The 19,953-nt window shown below is 31.6% G+C and overlaps 2 protein-coding genes and 1 long non-coding RNA gene across 3 annotated transcripts; 2 read left to right on the top strand and 1 right to left on the bottom strand.

The window, feature by feature from the left end:
- Nucleotides 1–664: 664 nt before the first annotated feature.
- On the bottom strand, nucleotides 665–1,795 carry LOC123689591. The gene is made up of 2 exons (XR_006750542.1): nucleotides 1,528–1,795; nucleotides 665–763 (listed from the first exon to the last, which is right to left on the bottom strand). It is a non-coding gene; the product is annotated as an uncharacterized LOC123689591 (long non-coding RNA).
- Nucleotides 1,796–1,940: 145 nt separating this feature from the next.
- LOC110998404 (origin recognition complex subunit 3) lies at nucleotides 1,941–14,131 on the top strand. Its single transcript, XM_022267055.2, has 12 exons — nucleotides 1,941–2,148; nucleotides 2,248–2,391; nucleotides 2,685–2,863; nucleotides 3,255–3,363; nucleotides 3,541–3,749; nucleotides 4,349–4,496; nucleotides 5,407–5,532; nucleotides 6,124–6,438; nucleotides 7,280–7,636; nucleotides 9,486–9,719; nucleotides 11,130–11,308; nucleotides 13,997–14,131. Exons 1-12 carry the CDS (start codon nucleotides 2,122–2,124, stop codon nucleotides 14,091–14,093), a joined length of 2,124 nt encoding a protein of 707 aa, XP_022122747.2. The 5' UTR covers nucleotides 1,941–2,121; the 3' UTR covers nucleotides 14,094–14,131.
- A 4,889-nt stretch (nucleotides 14,132–19,020) lies between these two features.
- On the top strand, nucleotides 19,021–19,953 carry LOC110998405 (larval cuticle protein 1). Its single transcript, XM_022267056.2, has 3 exons — nucleotides 19,021–19,155; nucleotides 19,227–19,348; nucleotides 19,641–19,953. The coding sequence occupies exons 1-3, from the start codon at nucleotides 19,060–19,062 to the stop codon at nucleotides 19,852–19,854; spliced, it is 432 nt and encodes a 143-aa protein (XP_022122748.1). The 5' UTR covers nucleotides 19,021–19,059; the 3' UTR covers nucleotides 19,855–19,953.

Raw genomic sequence — 19,953 nt, forward strand, 5'->3', positions numbered from 1 at the left:
ATTATATGGTGGGAGCCTCGAGACTTCGTGGTCATGTGATTTTAAAATCTCATCTATATAATATTTAGGTTCAGACTTATGATTTTTCACTGCTTCCAGTACTTGACATTTACGCCAATTATCGTCGAACCTAAGGAATATTGTTTGATTGAAGCCATTATTTTTTAACAGCAATACGGTCGACTCATGTATGCGGGTTGTTGAATTATACAAAATGGCGTTGTCAATGACAATTAGAAAAAGTTTTGTAAGATTGGGAATTAACATTTCCGTAACCCATTTTGTTCTCTTCGGCCTATAAACCAAACAACAGTTAGGCACAAAACCATTTTCTCCACCAGCATGTACAATGATCCATATAGACCCGGCCGAAATTCTTTTAGATGGATCTGCAATATCTTCATTTTGCCAGCATTTGTTCACTGAACATGAATCGTGTTGAATGTAGGTTTCACCTAAGTAAACCGTTAAAATAATCCATTTTGATTAGAACTTCGTGTTCTTCAGATGTTATAGTTACCTTAATAATCTCTTCGCCATTTGAAATTGATTTCCTGCTGAAGAATTTGTAGCAATTTCATGACAGTTACTTTTCGTACAGTGTAAAACTCATTTATTTTTTTCTGATCAATTCTAAATCAAAACTATCCAAGTTTATTTAAAATAGCACTTTCCTCTTTTTACCGGGCGTATTAAATACGCCTATGTTAGATCTGCCTTCAGCAACAATTCGTCTTAACTCTTATGGTAGAATTAGGAACCCCTGAAACAAACCAAACTTTAGAATACAAAGTTAAGTCCTACTAACCTGGAAACCTAGTATTTTGGAAATAAAGTGTTTACTTTTACTAATACTTATTTTAGTAAGAATTACCTAATACAGAAAATCAAAATAAAATAAACGCAGAAGCAAGCAGTAAGCTTACGGAAAGTAACGGATTTAATTTCTGATAAAATCTACATGATTTAATATCTGACAAAATCTACATTCGAAATGGCGGTTTGCGTTTATATATTTAATAGGTATTTCACTTAATATCTATCAACACGAAATTAGGTTTATTTCTATTTTTCATACTAAAAAAATTTTGATTAATTAAAAACCGTTTTTTAATGCAGAATGTCACTTCTCTAGTAACCAATAATAGAAAAGTACTAAGAAAATGTCGGATTATTAACAAATTTCAATATATTGCACAAAATATATAAAAAAAATTAAAATACTTAGACACAACTCCGGCAGCAAAAATTATTCAAAATCACATGGCACCTCCAATAAAGGTCCCCCAAGACTCCTATTGAGTATCAGTATCATCTTAATACGTGCGACCGATTTTAAAATCCAACCCCAAACTTTTTAAATACAAAACTATAACTCAACAATATAATTAAATTTTAGGGTGTGGTTCCAGAAGATCTACTCCTTTGGAACAAACGCCTCGAATACAAACTAAATAAAGCAATTATTTCCTTCTAATAATGCAAAAATATGCTAAGTGTTAAATAGGGTCTATCGCCTAAAATTACTTTTTCTATATACTGCTCATGCCGGCTTGCCTTGTCCGCCGCCTGCAAAGTATCCAGGAAATAGTGAGTGAGTTTTTGGAAGAGGCTAGGTTGGCTTAATTAGCCACGAATAACGGGGCAAACGTGGTAACGGTAGAAACTGACCCCACCACACTATTACGAACTACTACTACTAAATAGATTAAAAAAATATTGTACAATCTGACTACGATAGAAGTTTACAATCACACGCCGTTATGAAATAATCCCAGGTGTACGATAATGATCGTTCAATTGGGAAAGTGGGAAACCTACTGTATAAAGCTATAATTTTCATGAAGTCCGAATAAGTTTCTACTGTCAATGTCAAATATTGACAATATGTATACTGTTTAGCCAGACGCGGGAACTAATATTTTACAAAATGTTTTTTAAGCTGTGCGAACTGCGAAAGTCGAAACTAAGAAAACTTAAATATTTAACACATTTTTTCAATACGATCGACGACGATATTTTAATACGATCACAAATTGCGTATTATGTGACTATAAAAGTGTAATCAAATGTGTATATTAAGCAAATAGTATTATAGTAGTTTTTAAAACCGAGAAGAATATGGAATCTACAACATCGGTGTCTAAGGTTTGTAAGCTCTAATCCAAAAAAATTGTAAAAGTAAATATTAAACTGCTTATTTTTGCATTCGATGATCATCATCAAATATCTTTCATCTAATTTCAGGGTGTGTTTTTATTTCCAAATGGTTACAATAAGGGAAAGAAGTCTAAGAAAAAGTCGTTGTCAATATTTGAATCAACGTTTTCTAATGAACAATGGTATAAGACATTTAAAATAAATTGGGATGCAGTCGAAGACCAGCTAAGGGTAGGGTTGTTTGTTATAGCAACTATTGTTGTAAAAGTAGTCGTTTTTAGGATCATGTTTTTTTGTGCATCAAAACTATTGGAATTATAAGCTTCTAATTACTTATATTTTAATATTGTGTTTGCTGTATGTCAGTGCCACATATTAAAATAAAACTACTGCTGCAAAACATTCAACATGCTTGCAATACATTTATTCAAGATGTTCAATTTATATTCGACATTGTAACTCATAATAGGTAAATAATATTTACTAATAAATACAAGTAGTAGTAGTAATTTCATATATTTCAGATACTACATGAAATGACCCACAGTGTGCTCTTAAATGATATAGTAAGGTACTTAAAAATCTCACAACAGGGCTGTGAATTAAACAGTTGTGATAAAATAATACCATGTATCACATTATTAACTGGTGTGAACCAACCTGATCATGTTGATCAGTTTAAATCTCTTATAGGACTTATAAGGTGAGTAGTAAAGAATTTAAAAAACTTCCACTATATATAATAGTAGATATATATATATATATGTCTGTGTGAACTTGTTTTTAAATAGATAAATAGGCCCTCCCTTCATCTATATGCTTTCGTCATTTAAATAGCATGCAACAATAAAATGTTAAGATGGATTTACTGTTGATTAATAAATTTAGATATATTTTGATATCACCCAAGTTACTGTTAAAGCAACAGCTGTATAATAAATCTTGGGTCATAATGAACATTTGTATTAAAAGTAATATTTCTCCGGAAAAGTAATTCATTATAAACAAGGGTTTATCTTTATACAACTTTGGAAGAAATGTATTTCTGTACTATTGCATAATATAAGTTTTAACAAAAAACATTTTAATTACAGGGAAGAGGTGAGTCCCCATGTTGCAATGGTAAATTCACAAGATGCACCAACATTGAAACATTTAGTAGAAAATACTGTTTGGCAGCTTATTAACGGTGACAATTTAGTGGTAAGTTATATCCATACTTAACTTTCTATTAAGCACAAACCTTAAAGATGATAAAAGATAGAACTGATCTAATGGTAAGTTTCAAAATAAAAGAGCATAACAATGCCTAATGTAAATGCAATTTTAGTGTATCTTTTTATCTGTTGTAACTACTGTAATTATAATTTTATTTTTCAGGACGACTTAGAAGAAAGTTTGGATGAATCATGTAGGCCCAAATTAAAGAAAAGTCGTTGTACCATGAAGACTTTACAGAGTTGGTACAAAGATAATCTTGTGAAATCTCCAAGGAAAAGGAAAAAGTCACAACAGTCTCTAGTTGTTATAATACCGGACTTTGAAAGCTTTAATTGTAATGTTCTGCAGGATTTTGTTATGATAATAAGGTATTGTAAAATTAAATTAAATTTTGTTGGTATATGGCCTTCTGCTCTTTATTTTCCAAAATATTTTTTGCTCAGCTATCTGCTAGCCAGGTTGATAATCAAAAAATCCTTAGTATTCAAATGTTTCATAATGCTAATGGTGTACCTGTAAATGTAGTACCCAATTTTTAGAAATTAAGTATTGAATATTACTGATAAAAATTAATGAAACAATAACGGAAAGTATCCTTCTTAGGTCTCTCCATTATTTTGTTAGAATTTCCCATGACTCATTGGGAGTTTGTGTTAAGAAATATTGTAATAAAATATCATAATAATAATAAGCCTTAAATTTAGATTGATTTAGGTAAAAACATAACCCTCATAAAGTTCATAATATTAAACTAGGTATTCAAAGGTTGAAAAAACTATTCTTATATTTGGATCTTGCTTGACTTCTACAGATGTGTTTCCCAGTCGTCAAAAAGCCGATTAATATAGAAGTTATTTAAAATGCCAGGAATATTTGTTTTCTTTTATTAAATATATATTTATTCTGTAAAATACTTGCTTAAACTGCAATTGATTTTTAGTATTTTTTGTTGATTTTTTTGTTTCAGTTCTTATATTTCAACTTTGCCAGTAGTACTTATTTTTGGTGTGGCAACATCTGTTTCTGTGTTGCATAAATCTTTTCCTTATCAAGTTTCATCAAAGCTCCTTATAAAAGTTTTTCATTCACAGCCCTCTCATGTTTATATGAATCAAGTTAGTATGTTTTTCTTTATTTAAAATTTGTGTTGTTTTCCTTTATATTAACATGGCATTTTAGCACAAAAAACTGTAAGTTAGATGTTGATTGAGTATAGGTCAATGACCCTGCAACTCTTTAACATAAAATAATAGAATAAAATTATTTAAGTTATTAAAATTATTTATTTAATAATCCATGAAAATCCTGGTATCCTGGTAAATTATTATAACTTTTAATCGAGACCTTATGTTGTCTTAACATATATAATACTGTCTAAAGTCTTATATCCTAAAATATCTCTTGTATTAAATTAAAGAGCCAAATGCTAACTGACGAAGAGTTAAGCCCTTATTAGTGTATTTTAATAAAAATACCCAGGTGATGATTTAAGAAAACAAGTGAAAAGATGTGAAATTACATGAAAAATAGGAAGTGAAAATTATTTACCGAAATAAAGGTCTCATTCCTAAGACATAAAGTTTTTTTTTAATATTCACTGCAACAGTTTCAACTAAAAAGTTTTTCTACGTCAAAACACCGATGGGGAGGTTCACTGAGGTTATCAATTTAATTTTTTCGTCTATGGCCGTTTATAAATGGCGCCAAACGCAATAGTTTCGCGCCATTTATTGACGTTGTATAATTCTTTTTATTTTGATCAATATCAGTTTTAATTTTAATGTAATAATAGTCGCATATGTTTTATAATTTTTACTTTATTTATATATGTGGGTTGCCTCAGTTTTTCTTCGATTTTTATTTTATTTTAAACGAGTTGGATCAGCCTTCTCTGTCCAATGTTTTCCGTGCGAAAGTGTTAATTGCGGACAAAGAAAATTATTTCTGCAGGAGTGTCACACTATTAAACCATATAAATAAATAAGTTATGTACAATTTGCTTTATATATATTTTGTATATTACAGGTTTTGGAAAATATATTCTTAACACATTCAAGTCCATTTCACTTATCGGGAAAAGCGTTTGAGCTATTGACAGATGTGTTTCTCTTCTATGATTTTTCTGTTACTGGAATTATTCAAAGTATTAAGGTATGAATTTCACCAATGTTGATATGGAGTGTGTGTTTGTGCTAATCTAAAACCAGTTAGTGGGTCTGAACTAAAGAATATCTGAAAGTTCATACTTCGATAGGATTTATAATACCAATTTTTTTATATAGTAACCCCCTTTTCAATTCTAAGTTATTGTTATTGTACTAGTAAAGTGCCAGCATCTATTGAGAAAAATCGAAATTGGATACAGGAACGAGGTCACAGCGCAGTGATATTTTTTAGGATGATAATTAAAGCAATTGTTACGTATTAAAGACATTTCCGATTTTTTCTAATTTAAATATATAATTATAATTAAAAATATACTTTTTATACACAAATTAAAAAAAAAATTGTGTAAATAATAAAAAAAAGCAAAAAAAAAGTTTGATTAGTGCCTATAGTAGATAGTTATTTTTTTGTATTTTTTTATTATGTAATTTTCTTTTTCATAATTAATTTCGTAAATTTTAGAAATGTTTTTCAATAAATGTTCTTGTCGATTTAGGGTCACCTGTTATGACAATATTTTTTCTTGTAAAGCAATATTAAGGCGAATTTGTTGAATGAAAAATATTTCCATTTCAGTACTGTATGATGGATTTCTTCTATGCCGATAATATTAAATCATTATGCGGCGATCGAGAGAAATTGGACGCTAAAATCTCCAAACTAACACCGGAAGATCTGGAGAATATAAGACGTCTTCTATCATTCAGGCCATTTCTAGAAGTACAGGACTGTCAAACGAAGATCGGTCTTTTTGAAGACGATAATTTCTTCAAAGAGGTTCTCGCGGAGGAGCTTCACAAATTGCATGATTATCTGTTTAGTTTTTATCTGTCTTTAAGATTGTTAGCTGTGTTTGTTAAGGATTTGCCGAAAAACGTCATGGGAAAGTCGGTGAGTGCTCTATTTCCTTGATTTATTAAAAAAAATAGTTCTTATAGCTAACGAAATAAGACAAATACAATGTTCGACAAAAATCTATTTTAAATTAATTTCCTTTGAGTATAAGAAATCTCCAAAACTCCACTTTCGGTTAATACGTTGCACTATTTATACTCTGTATTTATGAACACAGCACCACAGAAAAAATTCGCTCCTAGCCTTAGGGCTGAATAGAAATTACCCAGAAAAAAAACGGGCCATGGACACTCAATGCCAGAGAGCTCGCGAGTGCGTTGCCGTTTTTTAGAATCAGTACGCCCTATTCTTGAAGTACAGACCTAGGGTTGACTTAGGGTCCTTCAAGAAAAGAGCGTACCAATTCTTAAAAGGACAGTAACGCACTCGCGAGTTCTATAGCATTAAGAGTGCCCACGGGCGGTATCACACAACATCAGCTTCACTGAGCTTCATTCAGCTTCCTGCCCGTTTGCCCAGTTTTATGAAAAAAAAATGTCGGTTCACAGTCGTAGGTCGAACGATCTCAGATAGGCCGCTAAGCCAACACTGCTCTGAATATAATATCTAATATTTTTTTAATTAGTTCTAAATAGGAAGTATAAATTGAAAAATAATATCACAAGACAAGTTATCGTATTTAAAATCATTTCTTTATATACTACAATTATACTGTAACCAAAGTGGTAACTGAAATAGCATTCATTTCTCTTCACTTCTCTTCCGTCTCTTCCTGTCAATACAATACATTACGAAGAAAAGAGACTATTGATTTTTCTACATATGAAAAGTCAATCGTCTTATATATTTACACAATTATTTGTATACAATATTTTAGGTCAGAGAAATATACGCAAAATGTGCCGCAGAGCACATAGTTAAAACGGAAGCTTTCAAAGAAAGCATGCAGTTGATAAACTTTCAGTCCAAAGTGCAATTGCTGGAGACAATTCAAAGTGCAATTAAAGTGGTGAACCACGCCCTACAAAGCACCTCGCCTGGTCCATTGAGATCTCCAACGAAAAATATGTTAAATAAATCGATTAATGGCTTGGGAGAGGAGTTTGTTGAAAGCGTTAAAATACATTTTGGGATTTTCCGGCGGCAAATCGAAAATGCCAGTACTGAGGTGACGGTTCAAGAGGACGACGACGATGATTTCGATTTGAGAGGAAGCCGATACAAATTGAAAGAGGTTGGTTTTGTCATAATAAATATTATATATCTTATTATATCTTTAAACGAGCAATTTAATCAGCAATCAGCAATCAGGGGTCACCATTTATGGGATGTTCTATATTTTTATAAATCACAACCCATTTTTATCTTTGTTAAATTTATATATTTCTTCACAAACAACGGTAATTAATTTATATTCTTATAGAAAGGCTCATAGGAAAAAATACATGCTCACTCGTCTTAAAAGTCTGTTCTGAGTGACCTCTGTTTTATTCTTTTCTTAGTGTCCTGTATTTATGTTGTCCACATACATCAAAATCGTATAGAAAATACTACACCAAACAGTATGTACATTTTTAGTGCGTATCTACGATACGCTACATTTGTATATATATATATACTCCGATGACTTTTTGGCCTTATGTTGGTTTCCTTACAATGTTTTCCTTCACGAGCATGTTAAATACGCACGTAGAAATTCCCTTAGTTCATAGCTTCGGATCAAATCATGGTATTCGATGTGTACTTTATTTATATATATATATATATATATAATTGGAATCTCGGAATCGGCTCCAACGATTTTCATGAAATTTAGTATACAGAGGGTTTCGGGGGCGATAAAGTTAGAAAATGTCATTTTATTTGTGTTTTATCAACTTCAACATAGAATTGCTCGTTTAAAGATGTCAGTCAAATAAAATCTTAAATATAATTATCTTTATTCGATAGTTATATTCATATTTCATAATTTTATTAGTATGGAATTCGTACTTAAATAAAATTTCCAAAAAACACGGTTTATAAAAAAAATCTCTCGTAATACAGCTAACATAATTATGTAACAGAAAGCTATGCTAAGACTAACTGACTGCAAAAGTAATAATTTTTTTAGTTCCATAAAAATAACTATAAAAAAATAAGGGTTCTTACAGGGATGAAAATTAAGGGTTGTATGTATTTCTGTATGTTGTGTCGTAGAAAACTATACATAACTAAAAATTAAAGAGTAATTATAAAGCCCGGTTATTTCCAATCTTTACAATTGTTTACAATATACAGTTCAGCTTTGTTGTATACTCATATAACAATACACATATATTGAATGAAATTCCTTACCGTACGTGTACTAAATGTACGTACACCAATGGAGCAGTTTTTTAGGTCATTGCCTCAAATTTCTGAAAGTCTTCTATGCCTAACTCCCTCGACTTTTTGGCTTTATGTCGGTTTCTATCGATGTTTTCCTACACGAGCGTGTTAAATACACACGTAGAAATTCCCTTAGTTCACAGCCTTAGATCAAATCAGGGATGAAAGTTGTATATGTAGCAGTAAAGTAGTTAAATTAGAGAGTTAATTAAATCACAATATTACAGTTCTTCACGATCACACCAAAATAGTCATGGCGGAGTTATCATGCTTACAGTTTCACCACAGTATGAAACAAAAAACCACTTTGAAAAAAGAAAGAATCTAAAAGTAATGAATCGCATTATTAATAAATACGCTGGCTTTCGGTCAGACAGGTTGTTAAACGTTTTCGATAATACTTTATTTAAATCAAAATGCTAGCGACTTGATGGAATATCGATCTTTAATTAACTGTCTAGAGATTGAATTAACACTCTGATTTAACTACTTTACTGCTACACATATATCAACTTAGCTATTGATTAAAAATGTAATACAAAGTAACCAAAATAAACAAGCTTTTTCCGCTTATTCCTCTTATAAAAAATAGGGCTACAACCTATCTCTAAGTTTATATCAACAAATACTAAGCACACTAAATAACATTTTTGTACCATATTCTTGTGTGCAAATTATTTTTAAAGGATTAATTATTTATGGATATATTTCAGAAACTCCTAAAAGCAGCGAAGGTTGATAGAATCCAATCAGAATTTGTGATGGTCAGATCCCGTTTCGTGAGTTATTTGGAGGAGATATTCGAGAAGTCGTTACTCCCGCCTCACACGCAGACATTTCATGAGATTCTCTTCTTCACCGAGGTGTCGAATGTCAAGAAGCAGATCATCGGAGCCCCGAGAGGCGCCTTGCACGTTGCCCTTAGCAACCCACAGTGTTATTTACAGGTATTGTGGTATGTTCGTATAACGCGGTATTCTGACCGCGTTATAGCAAACCGCGTTGTAGGAGAATTCGCGTAAAATTGTTCGTTAAAAAATGAGGAATATAAATTTTAGTTTCATTTATTAACACAAATGTATTGAAAATTAATTATGGACTTGACTAATATTATACGAAAGAAATTTATCTCGCCCAAAAATATTATTTATTTCTTTTAATAGTTTTAGGAAAAAAAAATACTTTTAAAACGATATACTTTCACACATAAATCTTCCAAGACTTCTAACACTGTTAATTTTTACTATTATTATTTTCTCTACTATTATTATCTAGGTAACACTGAAAATGTTTAGAAAATGAAAAACGGCTTAAAGTAGAAAGTTGCCAATAATCATAATTGAGATTGCTACGTCCACTCTTAAACTCGTTAAACCAATTATAAATAGTGGCACTAGATGGGGCTTTAGAAATGCTAATCGTCCATCATAGCTTTATTGTTGAGTAAGCCCACAAAAGTCATAATAAATCATTCACCGAAAATTTTCTCGCGTTAGGTTTTTCACGTGTAACAAGAGTTTTTCATTTGCCGCCAATTCACAAAAACAAATGACAAATGAATGCAACATTGGTTTACCAAAGAGTTCTAAAATTGAAATTCAAAAAGTTTTCATTACCAATGTTTCTAACTGGCCAGTTCTAAACATTTTCAGTGTTACCCACGTATTGGTAGATTATTTTTCTTTTTTTTTCGTCTCTGACGGAATGACCAGCGCTGTGGAATACATCTTCTTCACAGATGTGCCAAAGCCAGTTAAAACTACAACACGCACACATTTTACGTACACATTTAAAGTGTACGTTATTCCTTTTTGTTATTTCTTTTTTTTTTAATTGATTATTTTGTGTGTTTCGTTAGTAATAAAAATTATGTCTGTCTGTAAGGGGGGTAATACCGCGGTGATCCATAATATTAACTCGGGCGATCGTCACATTTGTTTTACTTACTTTTTTGTTTAACTTGGTTGATACTTGAATTTTACATTAGATTAAATTTTCGACAATTTTATTTCCCCTCAATTTTTTTGTGAGTGTTCTGTATTGTGAACTATTAAAAGGCATTGTATCAGCTCTTATATTATCATATATATATTTTTTTTTACTATTTCCAGTGGTCTGAGGCGCGTATTTCAAAAGTTTAACGCTAGACTCACAAAGTCAAATATGTCAAAGTTCAAATATGATAAATGACATGACAGCTCTTAAAAGCAGGTTTAAATTTGAGTTACGTTCTATTAAGGGAAAAAATTAATATCAAAAGTAATAAAATAAATATCATAAGTAAAGTGCATAACCAAAACTATTACAAAAAACATTTTATTTATAATCAATTTATTTTAATTTTAATAACTTTACAGTGTAAATGCTGCACCCTGCCGTCCATGGACAGCGTGTCAGATACAATCCCGGATGTGAGTCTGGCCTATAAGCTTCACCGCGAGTGTGGAAAACACATCAATCTATACGACTGGCTCCAGGCTTTCGCCGCCATCCTTTGCCCCAACAGTGAAGATCCGGCGCACGAACCTAATATGCAGTAAGTTAATTTTTAACTAAAAGGCGTTATTAGTTATTTTTGAAAGTTAATATTTCATTACAAATTTCTCGGAAAGTTAGGGCAAGTTTTAATCAAAATCGGTTTAGCAGTCAAGTACCATTCGGATTATATTAGGTTTGCTTTATATAATCAAATCAATCAATCAAAAATCACTTATTCATTTAGGTAACATAATGTATACTTATGAATGTCAAAAAAGAAATATACATTGAATGCTTCGAATTTTACATTTAGTGCCAGTTCTCAAATCAAGGGCGTAGAACGGAAGAGAAGAACTGGCAATAAACTCTCCGCCACTCTTTTTAATCGCCAAGTTTGGTCTTTTTTGGGGTGACGCCCACCAGGTCTCTCTCAACTTTAAGGACAGTGTACAAATAAAAAAAAGTAAATCGCTGGCATAAAAATGTATTTTTCAGGGATTCTTTCACTAGCACTAGATCAGCTCTATGTAGAATTCGGGTATTCCCGCAAAAGAGCCTGACTTTGAAGGGGGATTCCCCGTCCCATACTCGCGATCTTTTAATAAATGATCCTTTATCATATAAAATTTGTTGCTAGTTACTTTTGAAGGGTTGACCTATATCATTAGCACACAAACACACACGTACTTTCACACCTTCACACATCACAGAATATTGAATATTTTTGTATATATAATGTTTACCACACCACATATATTAAGTACATTTTTGCTCAGTATGACTTATAATATTCTATGGCCACATAATTATTTTTTGTTGTATATAATTTATGTTATCTGTAGTAATACGAAATATATAAACGCAAACATACATATAAGAAACCCAAAAACGCACGCGGGCAATGTTTTTTCTCCTTCAGAGGCCATTTCAACTTTCAAAAATTATCATTTTATAATTGTGACAAGTTTAATAAGACAGGTTCTTTTAGGTTGACATTTTTTTTGTAGTTTAAAGCTGTGTGTGTGAGTGTATATAATTGTAGTATGGCATATTTGCTTAAAATAAATAAATATATACCATTGGAATCACATGAATTATTCAAAAGGCAAATAAAAGACAGACAAAACAAATAAGAATATTACATTCCGGTAGTTAGTCGTCTAGCTAAGTCCATGACAATATGTTGTCGAATACACACAAGTGCAGGGCTACTATGTAATAACAATACTCAAAACAAACTCAATAGGCCATATTTTCAACAAAGTAATAATTATGACGTCATTTAAGAAAAAAAAATATTTGTAAAACGGACGGAATTAAAATTATAATACGCTACTGAAGTTGCGGGGTACGCCTACCGGTGAGGGAATCAGGGCTGCAATTGGGCTGCAAATAATTATTTACGATAAACAACTGCAACGCAACTGAAATATATATAAGAAATTATAAAAATTAAATACGTTTATCGTTTAAGTAAATAGTCATCTGTATCTTTTCGTTACAATGACAAAACAATCTGATAGAAAGATACGAAACACAAAGTTTTATAGATTATGGGGAAAGTGGCGACGCAAAACTATACGCGGAATTTTGCATTTTTCATACCGGTCAGTAAAAGGGTCGTGTATTGTGACATCACTATCAATAAATTCATTCTAAATTAGCATATTTATGAAATTCTATTAAGTTTTTTTACAACGCGATGACAAACGTTATTAAAGGTTGTGGTTCAAGGCTTTTGCGTCGTTAAAGAGCTGTTTTTTGCTAGTAAATATGTAAGATTAATAAAATTGTATGATTGTTATTTCGATGACATTATAAGTAAAATAATATTCTGTATGATATCCGTATGCAATAATATTAGCCCTGAACAAAGTATATGCTGGGTAATTAAAGGTTTGTAGGTAGATTAAACACACAAACACAAATGTCAGTATGTGTATGCGGTGATATTAGTTGTTTCTACTATGTATTTGTGTGTTGTTCCCATGAGTATGTAAGTGCGTGCTCCAATTTCACCGTACCTCCTGCAGATAGAGGACAAATCTTTGTTTTTAAATTTATTTTATTATTCTTTATTACTCATGGTGTCATATGGAACATGGTCTAATGGTTGCAGCTCCTTACAAACGTCGTGAAAAAAAAACTTGGCGATTAAAAAAAGTGGCGGAGAATTTATTGCCAGTTCCTCTCTTCCGTTCTACGCTAATTTGAGAACTGGCAATAAATGTTAAATTGAATGTATATAAATGAAGCATTCAATGTATATTTCTTTGTAACGTTCATAAGTGAACATTATGTTACCTACATGAATAAATTATTCTAAATTATTAGTCTTCTGTGCTTCACACACGCCGTCGATGTTTTGGGTTCTGGTAGAGAGAAATACGTCAAAGACTGAACGATATCGTACCGATGCAATTTTCTCTCAAAAACTCAAAAAACTATTGTAGTTTTAATCGGTACGAAAAATAATTCGACAGAATTACAAGATTTTTTTGTGTCTATAATATAATACCAAAAATCTAACAAAAAAAAAATTATGACACGAATACTCGATAGACACATGAAATCCAGATTCTTTTCATTTAAGCCTTCGGTTATTATAAACATTTTTTATGGAAACACAATCGAGCAATTTGAGCGTTTCGCTCGCCTGTGATTGGTCCGTATTGGTTCACGTGCAAGCAAATTGGTCGTCTATAGTTTAATTCTATACTATATTATATATTTGTTTTTTTTTCAGAGTGAGATTCACCCGGGCGGTGGCTGAATTACAGTTTCTTGGATTCATAAAAACCTCAAAAAGGAAGACTGATCATGTTATGAGGCTAACTTGGTGATATTGTATTGAATAAAGTGTTTCTGTGTTTTGAATTAATTGGTCGTTTTATTACTTCTACTATGCAAATATGGTAGACTGACCTATCTCTCTAAATATAATATTTGCTTAGTTAATTAATTTCATTTAAATATCGACGGAATTTCATAAAATTATACAGCATCAAGATTTTTCGTAACTTATTTGGTTTTATCAAAATCGATATTTTGCATATTTCTGTGTCGGTAAAGATGTATTAAACTTGCAACTTGAAACATGGGAATGTTAAAAGAGACATTTTTGTTATCATAACTTCATAGAAGTGTTTAAAAAACAAAATTAAAAATACATTTATTAATTGTCACGATAATACGATAAAACTGCGCTAAGCTCCGTAATTCTTGAGTTAAAATAAATACCATTTTAAATATATGAAAAATTAATGATTATGTATTTAATGAGTAATTTTTAACCGCTTCCGCATCCGCATTGACTTGCGGTTTTTTATCAGAGAAGACCAGTATTAGATAAGTAGTACTTATGAGTACCAATAGAATTGCACCAGTTAGGCCAAAAAAACTGTATGAAACCGCCTTAATTCGACGAATAATCAAGAAGTTTCATTACTGTTCTTGTAATGCTCTAACCCATACGTTGACTTGCTGCCTCCAGAATGCTTTAGGCCCGGCGCACATTAGCTTCGGTTAGAAAAGGGATCCTTTAGCATTCCTACATGCAGAGCACACTATCGCAAACTATGTTTTGGCATGCTGCAATGTTCTTAGAGATATTAAGGCGTCCGTAAGCATGCCGCACCGTTCTAGCTACCCCCGAGTGTTTTCCGAAGGATCCCGAAGTATCCCGAAGCAGTCTCAAGGCTACCGATATAGTAGCCTCAAGCTTATCGAAGCGGTTTTTTTTTGTTACTACGATCATATATCATGTAAATTTCTACTTTATTGCCATGAAGTTAATATTTAATGCTTTTTATCACCTAAAATCCTCATCCATGCCGATGCCGATAATGAGCACCGGGCATAATTAAATTAATGTGGTCAGACCACTGGCAGTCGATCGACTCCAACTTCTGTTACTACCAGCTCGTTGAGACTATCTTGTTCTCTCCTGGCAAAATGGTCTTTGTAGCTAAGCATCCGTTTGCCAGTATAAGGTTATCCTCATCATTACTAAAAAATATTCAGATGAAACTATGTAAGTTTAAAACATTAGTTAATTAAGACTACATTTGTTGCAAGCGTAACTTTAATAAATTTGTTATAATAATGTGATGCACCTAGCCTTGGAACAATTCAATTAAAGATTTGATCACGATATTGGCGAATAAAATACTTGTGATCTTATTATACCTCAGGCCTCAGATGGATAGAGAGATTACAGTCTGGATTCGATTTACTACTACCTATAAATATAAGTCATCGTAAATAAAAATACGTTTGACTGCATGTCCCCTGGGTGAACCATATTAAACCTGAACTAAGTGTTAACTAAGCTGTGAATATGAAGTAATTTGCATAAATCGTTCGCCCCGATTTAAATTCATAGTAGGTCAATAACATCTAACAATCTATTATAAATCCTACACTGCAAGTACTTTTAAATAATTAATTTAAAATAGTCCTTAACTGAACAATCGGCTTGATCATTTGGGTCTGCGTAAAGATGTTGGTTCCCTCAGCATCTTCTCGATGAAACTCAGCTGCAGGTATTAGTCGAAACAACTCCATTGAAAACTCCATGGTAAATGCGGTAGAAGATGCAGAGAGATCCCCCATACGCCAAGGGATCAAGCCGCATATTTGAGAAATAACAATCTTGACTCAAATAAATAAAATAAAAAGTTAGTCGTGAAAAATGCCTTAAAAAAATATGTAATCATTTATTTGTGATCAAATACATTTCTATAATAATTACAATAAATAAGTACCTACTTATGCTAACCTTTTACCGTCTAACCAGTCTAGGTAATTCAAATATTACAAGTACGTTGCCTGCTCAAAGCCATAATATCGCAAGAATAAGAGAAAGAGCACTTTCTGCGTCGCTGTATTGACTATTTTTAAGTCTAGTCAGTGATATATTGTCGAATGAAATTGAGATATAGAAATATGGAACAAAATCTACATAGAATAGAATACATTGCATGAAAGTTGATTGATGATCTGATGAAATTTAATAAAAAGTATTGCTTTGATTCGTAAAATCGTTAATAGGCAAAACCCAGGTATACCAACCTTGAATAATTTCACGAAAGACGACCTCTGCAGACGTTACTTTTATTTGTTTCTGGACAAGTTTTTCTAAAATCATAAAATAAGCAGATAATTATAGCGTACCTTTAAATTAACGATTTCTTGACGTTTGACCTTTACTTTATTAATTCTAGCGATAACTTTGGTATGTTAAAATAATTTTATGTAAATATAAAAAAAATATCGTGATTATTTAAGTATATGAAATGTTCTTACTAAGGTGTCCAGATTTTTTCAATATAATTATCACCTCTAATATTATGTGGGCCCATTAATCATGTCCTCACTAGAACGACTTGTTTCGGTCAAGATATACCAAATGACATCATTCGGAACTCACACCAACACAGTGGTAGCTTTTTAGTACAGCCGTTTAGTCCTTCCTAGGAAAAAATAAGAATAATTTTATGAAATTAGGCTTATGGGCTGTTAAAATACAAAATTAGAATGAGGTGTCGAATTGCCTGAATTGAATTAGAATTCTCTTGTTCCATTCCATACAAAAATATCTAAGAATAGATAAAACCAGTCTATAATTTCGTCTCAAAATCAATATTCAAGTAGATTCGAATTTTGGCATATTTTATTTACGTTTACATATTATTTACTAATAAATGACAATTATGATTATGGCAAAAATAATATAAGAAAATTGATTTCAGTCGCGGGCGCTAATAAAATTATTAGGATTGACAAGTTAAAAGTATGTGACGAAAATATATTTTGGTAAATGTCAGAAGTTAAGTTGGTGATAGCATTCATGTGCATACATTACGTAAAACTTGACCCTGCTTAAATATAGGCAGAGTTTTTAGAAGAATTATTAATATTTTTTCGTGTCGTTTTGCTTTTGTGAAACGCATATTACAAGAAAATGTTTGCTTATGCATTTACGAAATGAAACGCTTATGAGTCGAGTTTTATTATTAATTATACACTTATAATTTAATTTAATACATAAGTGTTAATTAAATAATTATTTTTTATCAGGTTTGTTAATTGAGATAAACATCTGCAGTAAGACGTATGTAGATTAACTGTTGTCAAATAATTTGACAAAATTATTTGACAACAGATAAAAGAGATTTAAGATAAAAGAGAATATTATTTTTCTATATTCAATCAACCAGTCGGAAAAATTGATATTTTCCATTCTTTATGGTACGATATATTTGCCCATCGTTACTGCCTTTAAAACGGCGTCAAATAAAATAAATATTTAAAAAGTTGCTTGTGCTCTATGAGTGACTCGTGTTACAATGGAAAGAGATCTTTTCAAAAGGTTTTCATTGCCCATTTTTGAAGTCAAAACCTAACAACAAAATTGCACTTTGTTTCAAGTATTCAATTCAAATCAAATTAAAAATCATTTATTCATACAGATAACAATGTACTCTTATGAACGTCAAAATATACTTTAAACGATTCTAATTTTACATTTACTGCCAGTTCTCAAATCAAGGCCACAGAACGGAAGAGAAGAACTGGGAATAAACTCTCCGCCACTCTTTTTAATCGCCAAGTTTTTTTTACACAATGTTTGAAAGGAGCTGCAACCATTACACCATCTTCCATATGACATATTGAGTAAAAAAGAATAATAAAAAAATTAAAAACAAAGATTTGTCCTCTATCAGCAGGAGGCATGGTGAAATAGGAGCACGCACTTACATACTCGTGAGAACAACACGCAAATACGTAATAATTGGTTTTGAATTCTTCACGGAGACATCTGCTCTCAACTCAGGAGCAGACAGCTCTGTTGTTCAAAAGAAAATTATTTAAAAATAAACAACTTAAAAAAGTTTTTATAGGTATTATAACGTAGCATTAACAAACTTTAGTTGAAAGTAAATAATACAGACAATTTGTCAAAGCCGTGTACTTCTATCATAATAAAATTCTTTATACTCAAATAATCATGTTAATAAAATCTTCAAGAGTTGTTTTTATCATAAATTATTAAATCAAATCAAAATCATTTATTCATATAGGTAGCACAATATACACTAATGAACGTCAAAAAAGAAATATATATTTAATGCATAAAAATCGAGAGCATAAACAATTATTAGCATCACAAACCAGGTCACTTAGGCCATAGGATGCTACCTGAGAATGACCTATAAAACTTGTATTTGTTGTACAGGTAGTGACTTGTTAAAATAAAAAAATTGTGAATTGTTTTTTTTTTAAATTACCCTTTATAATTACTGTTATTCATTAATTTGTCTTTAAAATAATGAGATTAATTATAGTTATAGGCTTTTGAAGTAGTGTGATAAAAATGTAAATAAATAATCTTATGAATAGTAATAAACATTATTCGATAAATACAAATTAAATTCTAATAATACTTATAATAATATTATTTTAGCATATATTTAATAGATACATAGCCGTACGAAACTGAAACGCTATCTATTATATATGTACCAGCGTATATCTAATTGGATTATTTATTATTAATATTAATAGCTTAAATTACAATAGAAAAATGTTCTAATAGGAAAAGATTACCTTGACCAATCGATGCCCGATAGATATGACAAATTTGGTAACAAATTGTAAAGTAAACAATCATAAATAAAAGCCTTCGAATCTCTGAGTGATTGTCACACATGCAAACTAAACATACACACGTTGACGCGCACACATACGCGTACGCACACAGACGCAGCAGTCCAGGGAGATGCGACGTTGACGTTACGTTAGAAGATGTACCTGGGAGAAATGTATAAAAGATTTTGCTCCACTCGTTTCGGCATCAGTCGCTCATCAGCTACGAAACCAAATCAATTAACCATGAAATTGGTAGGTAGCAAATATTCAGTACTGTATTTACTACTGCGGTCTTGATTTATTTTAATCGTAATTTATTTCAGATCATTGTCGCCCTTGCCTTCGTGGCCGTCGCCGCCGCCGCCGTTGTTCCGGTAGAAAAGGAACCGACAAAGATCCTTCGCTCTGAATTCAACGCTGATCCCAACGGTGGATACAACTTCAAGTAAATAATTTACTATTATTTTACCAAAGATAGAAAACAAATATAAAAATTCATTAAAATCAGTCGATTGATGTTGAAGTTAATGATAAACACATTTTATTCACTAGTACTATTTATAATTCTTTGCAATGGGTTTAATTATAATTTTATTAAATTGTCACATTTAATTCAGTTATTCATTTTTGATTTTAAATATTACATTATTTAACTAATAAAAATACTACATTTTTAGCTGATTTTAATATCCATGAATGTTTATTTACATAACTGATGGTATATCTGACATTTCCAGCTACGAATCCGAAGATGGTTCCTCTCGTTCCGAGACCGGTGAAGTGAAGGAGGCTCTTGACGAGGAAAACAAACCACACCAAGTCATCGTGGTCCGCGGATCCTTCGCCTACATCACCCAAGACGGCAAAACAGAGACCGTCAACTACTACGCTGACGAGTCCGGATTCCACGCTGAAGGAGACTCCATCCCCAAACCAGTATCGAGGAAATGAGCTGACTGATAAATCCGCGGTATAATGCTGCCTACTGCCATATTTTGTACATTTTTACTGTTGATTTACTCATAGGAATTATACGTTGAATTGTCTAAA

The sequence above is a fragment of the Pieris rapae genome, chromosome 12 (assembly GCF_905147795.1).
Source record: "Pieris rapae chromosome 12, ilPieRapa1.1, whole genome shotgun sequence".
Lineage (NCBI taxonomy): Eukaryota > Metazoa > Arthropoda > Insecta > Lepidoptera > Pieridae > Pieris > Pieris rapae.

Excerpts from the sequence above, each read along its gene's own strand:
- LOC110998404 (XM_022267055.2), top strand. The coding sequence starts at position 2,122 with ATGGAATCTACAACATCGGTGTCTAAG. Across the intron at positions 2,864-3,254 it reads TCTCTTATAGGACTTATAAG|GGAAGAGGTGAGTCCCCATG; the intron begins GTGAGTAGTAAA and ends TTTTAATTACAG. Across the intron at positions 3,364-3,540 it reads TTAACGGTGACAATTTAGTG|GACGACTTAGAAGAAAGTTT; the intron begins GTAAGTTATATC and ends TTTATTTTTCAG.
- LOC110998405 (XM_022267056.2), top strand. The coding sequence starts at position 19,060 with ATGTACCTGGGAGAAATGTATAAAAGATTTTGCTCCACTCGTTTCGGC. Across the intron at positions 19,156-19,226 it reads ATCAATTAACCATGAAATTG|ATCATTGTCGCCCTTGCCTT; the intron begins GTAGGTAGCAAA and ends AATTTATTTCAG. Across the intron at positions 19,349-19,640 it reads AACGGTGGATACAACTTCAA|CTACGAATCCGAAGATGGTT; the intron begins GTAAATAATTTA and ends TGACATTTCCAG.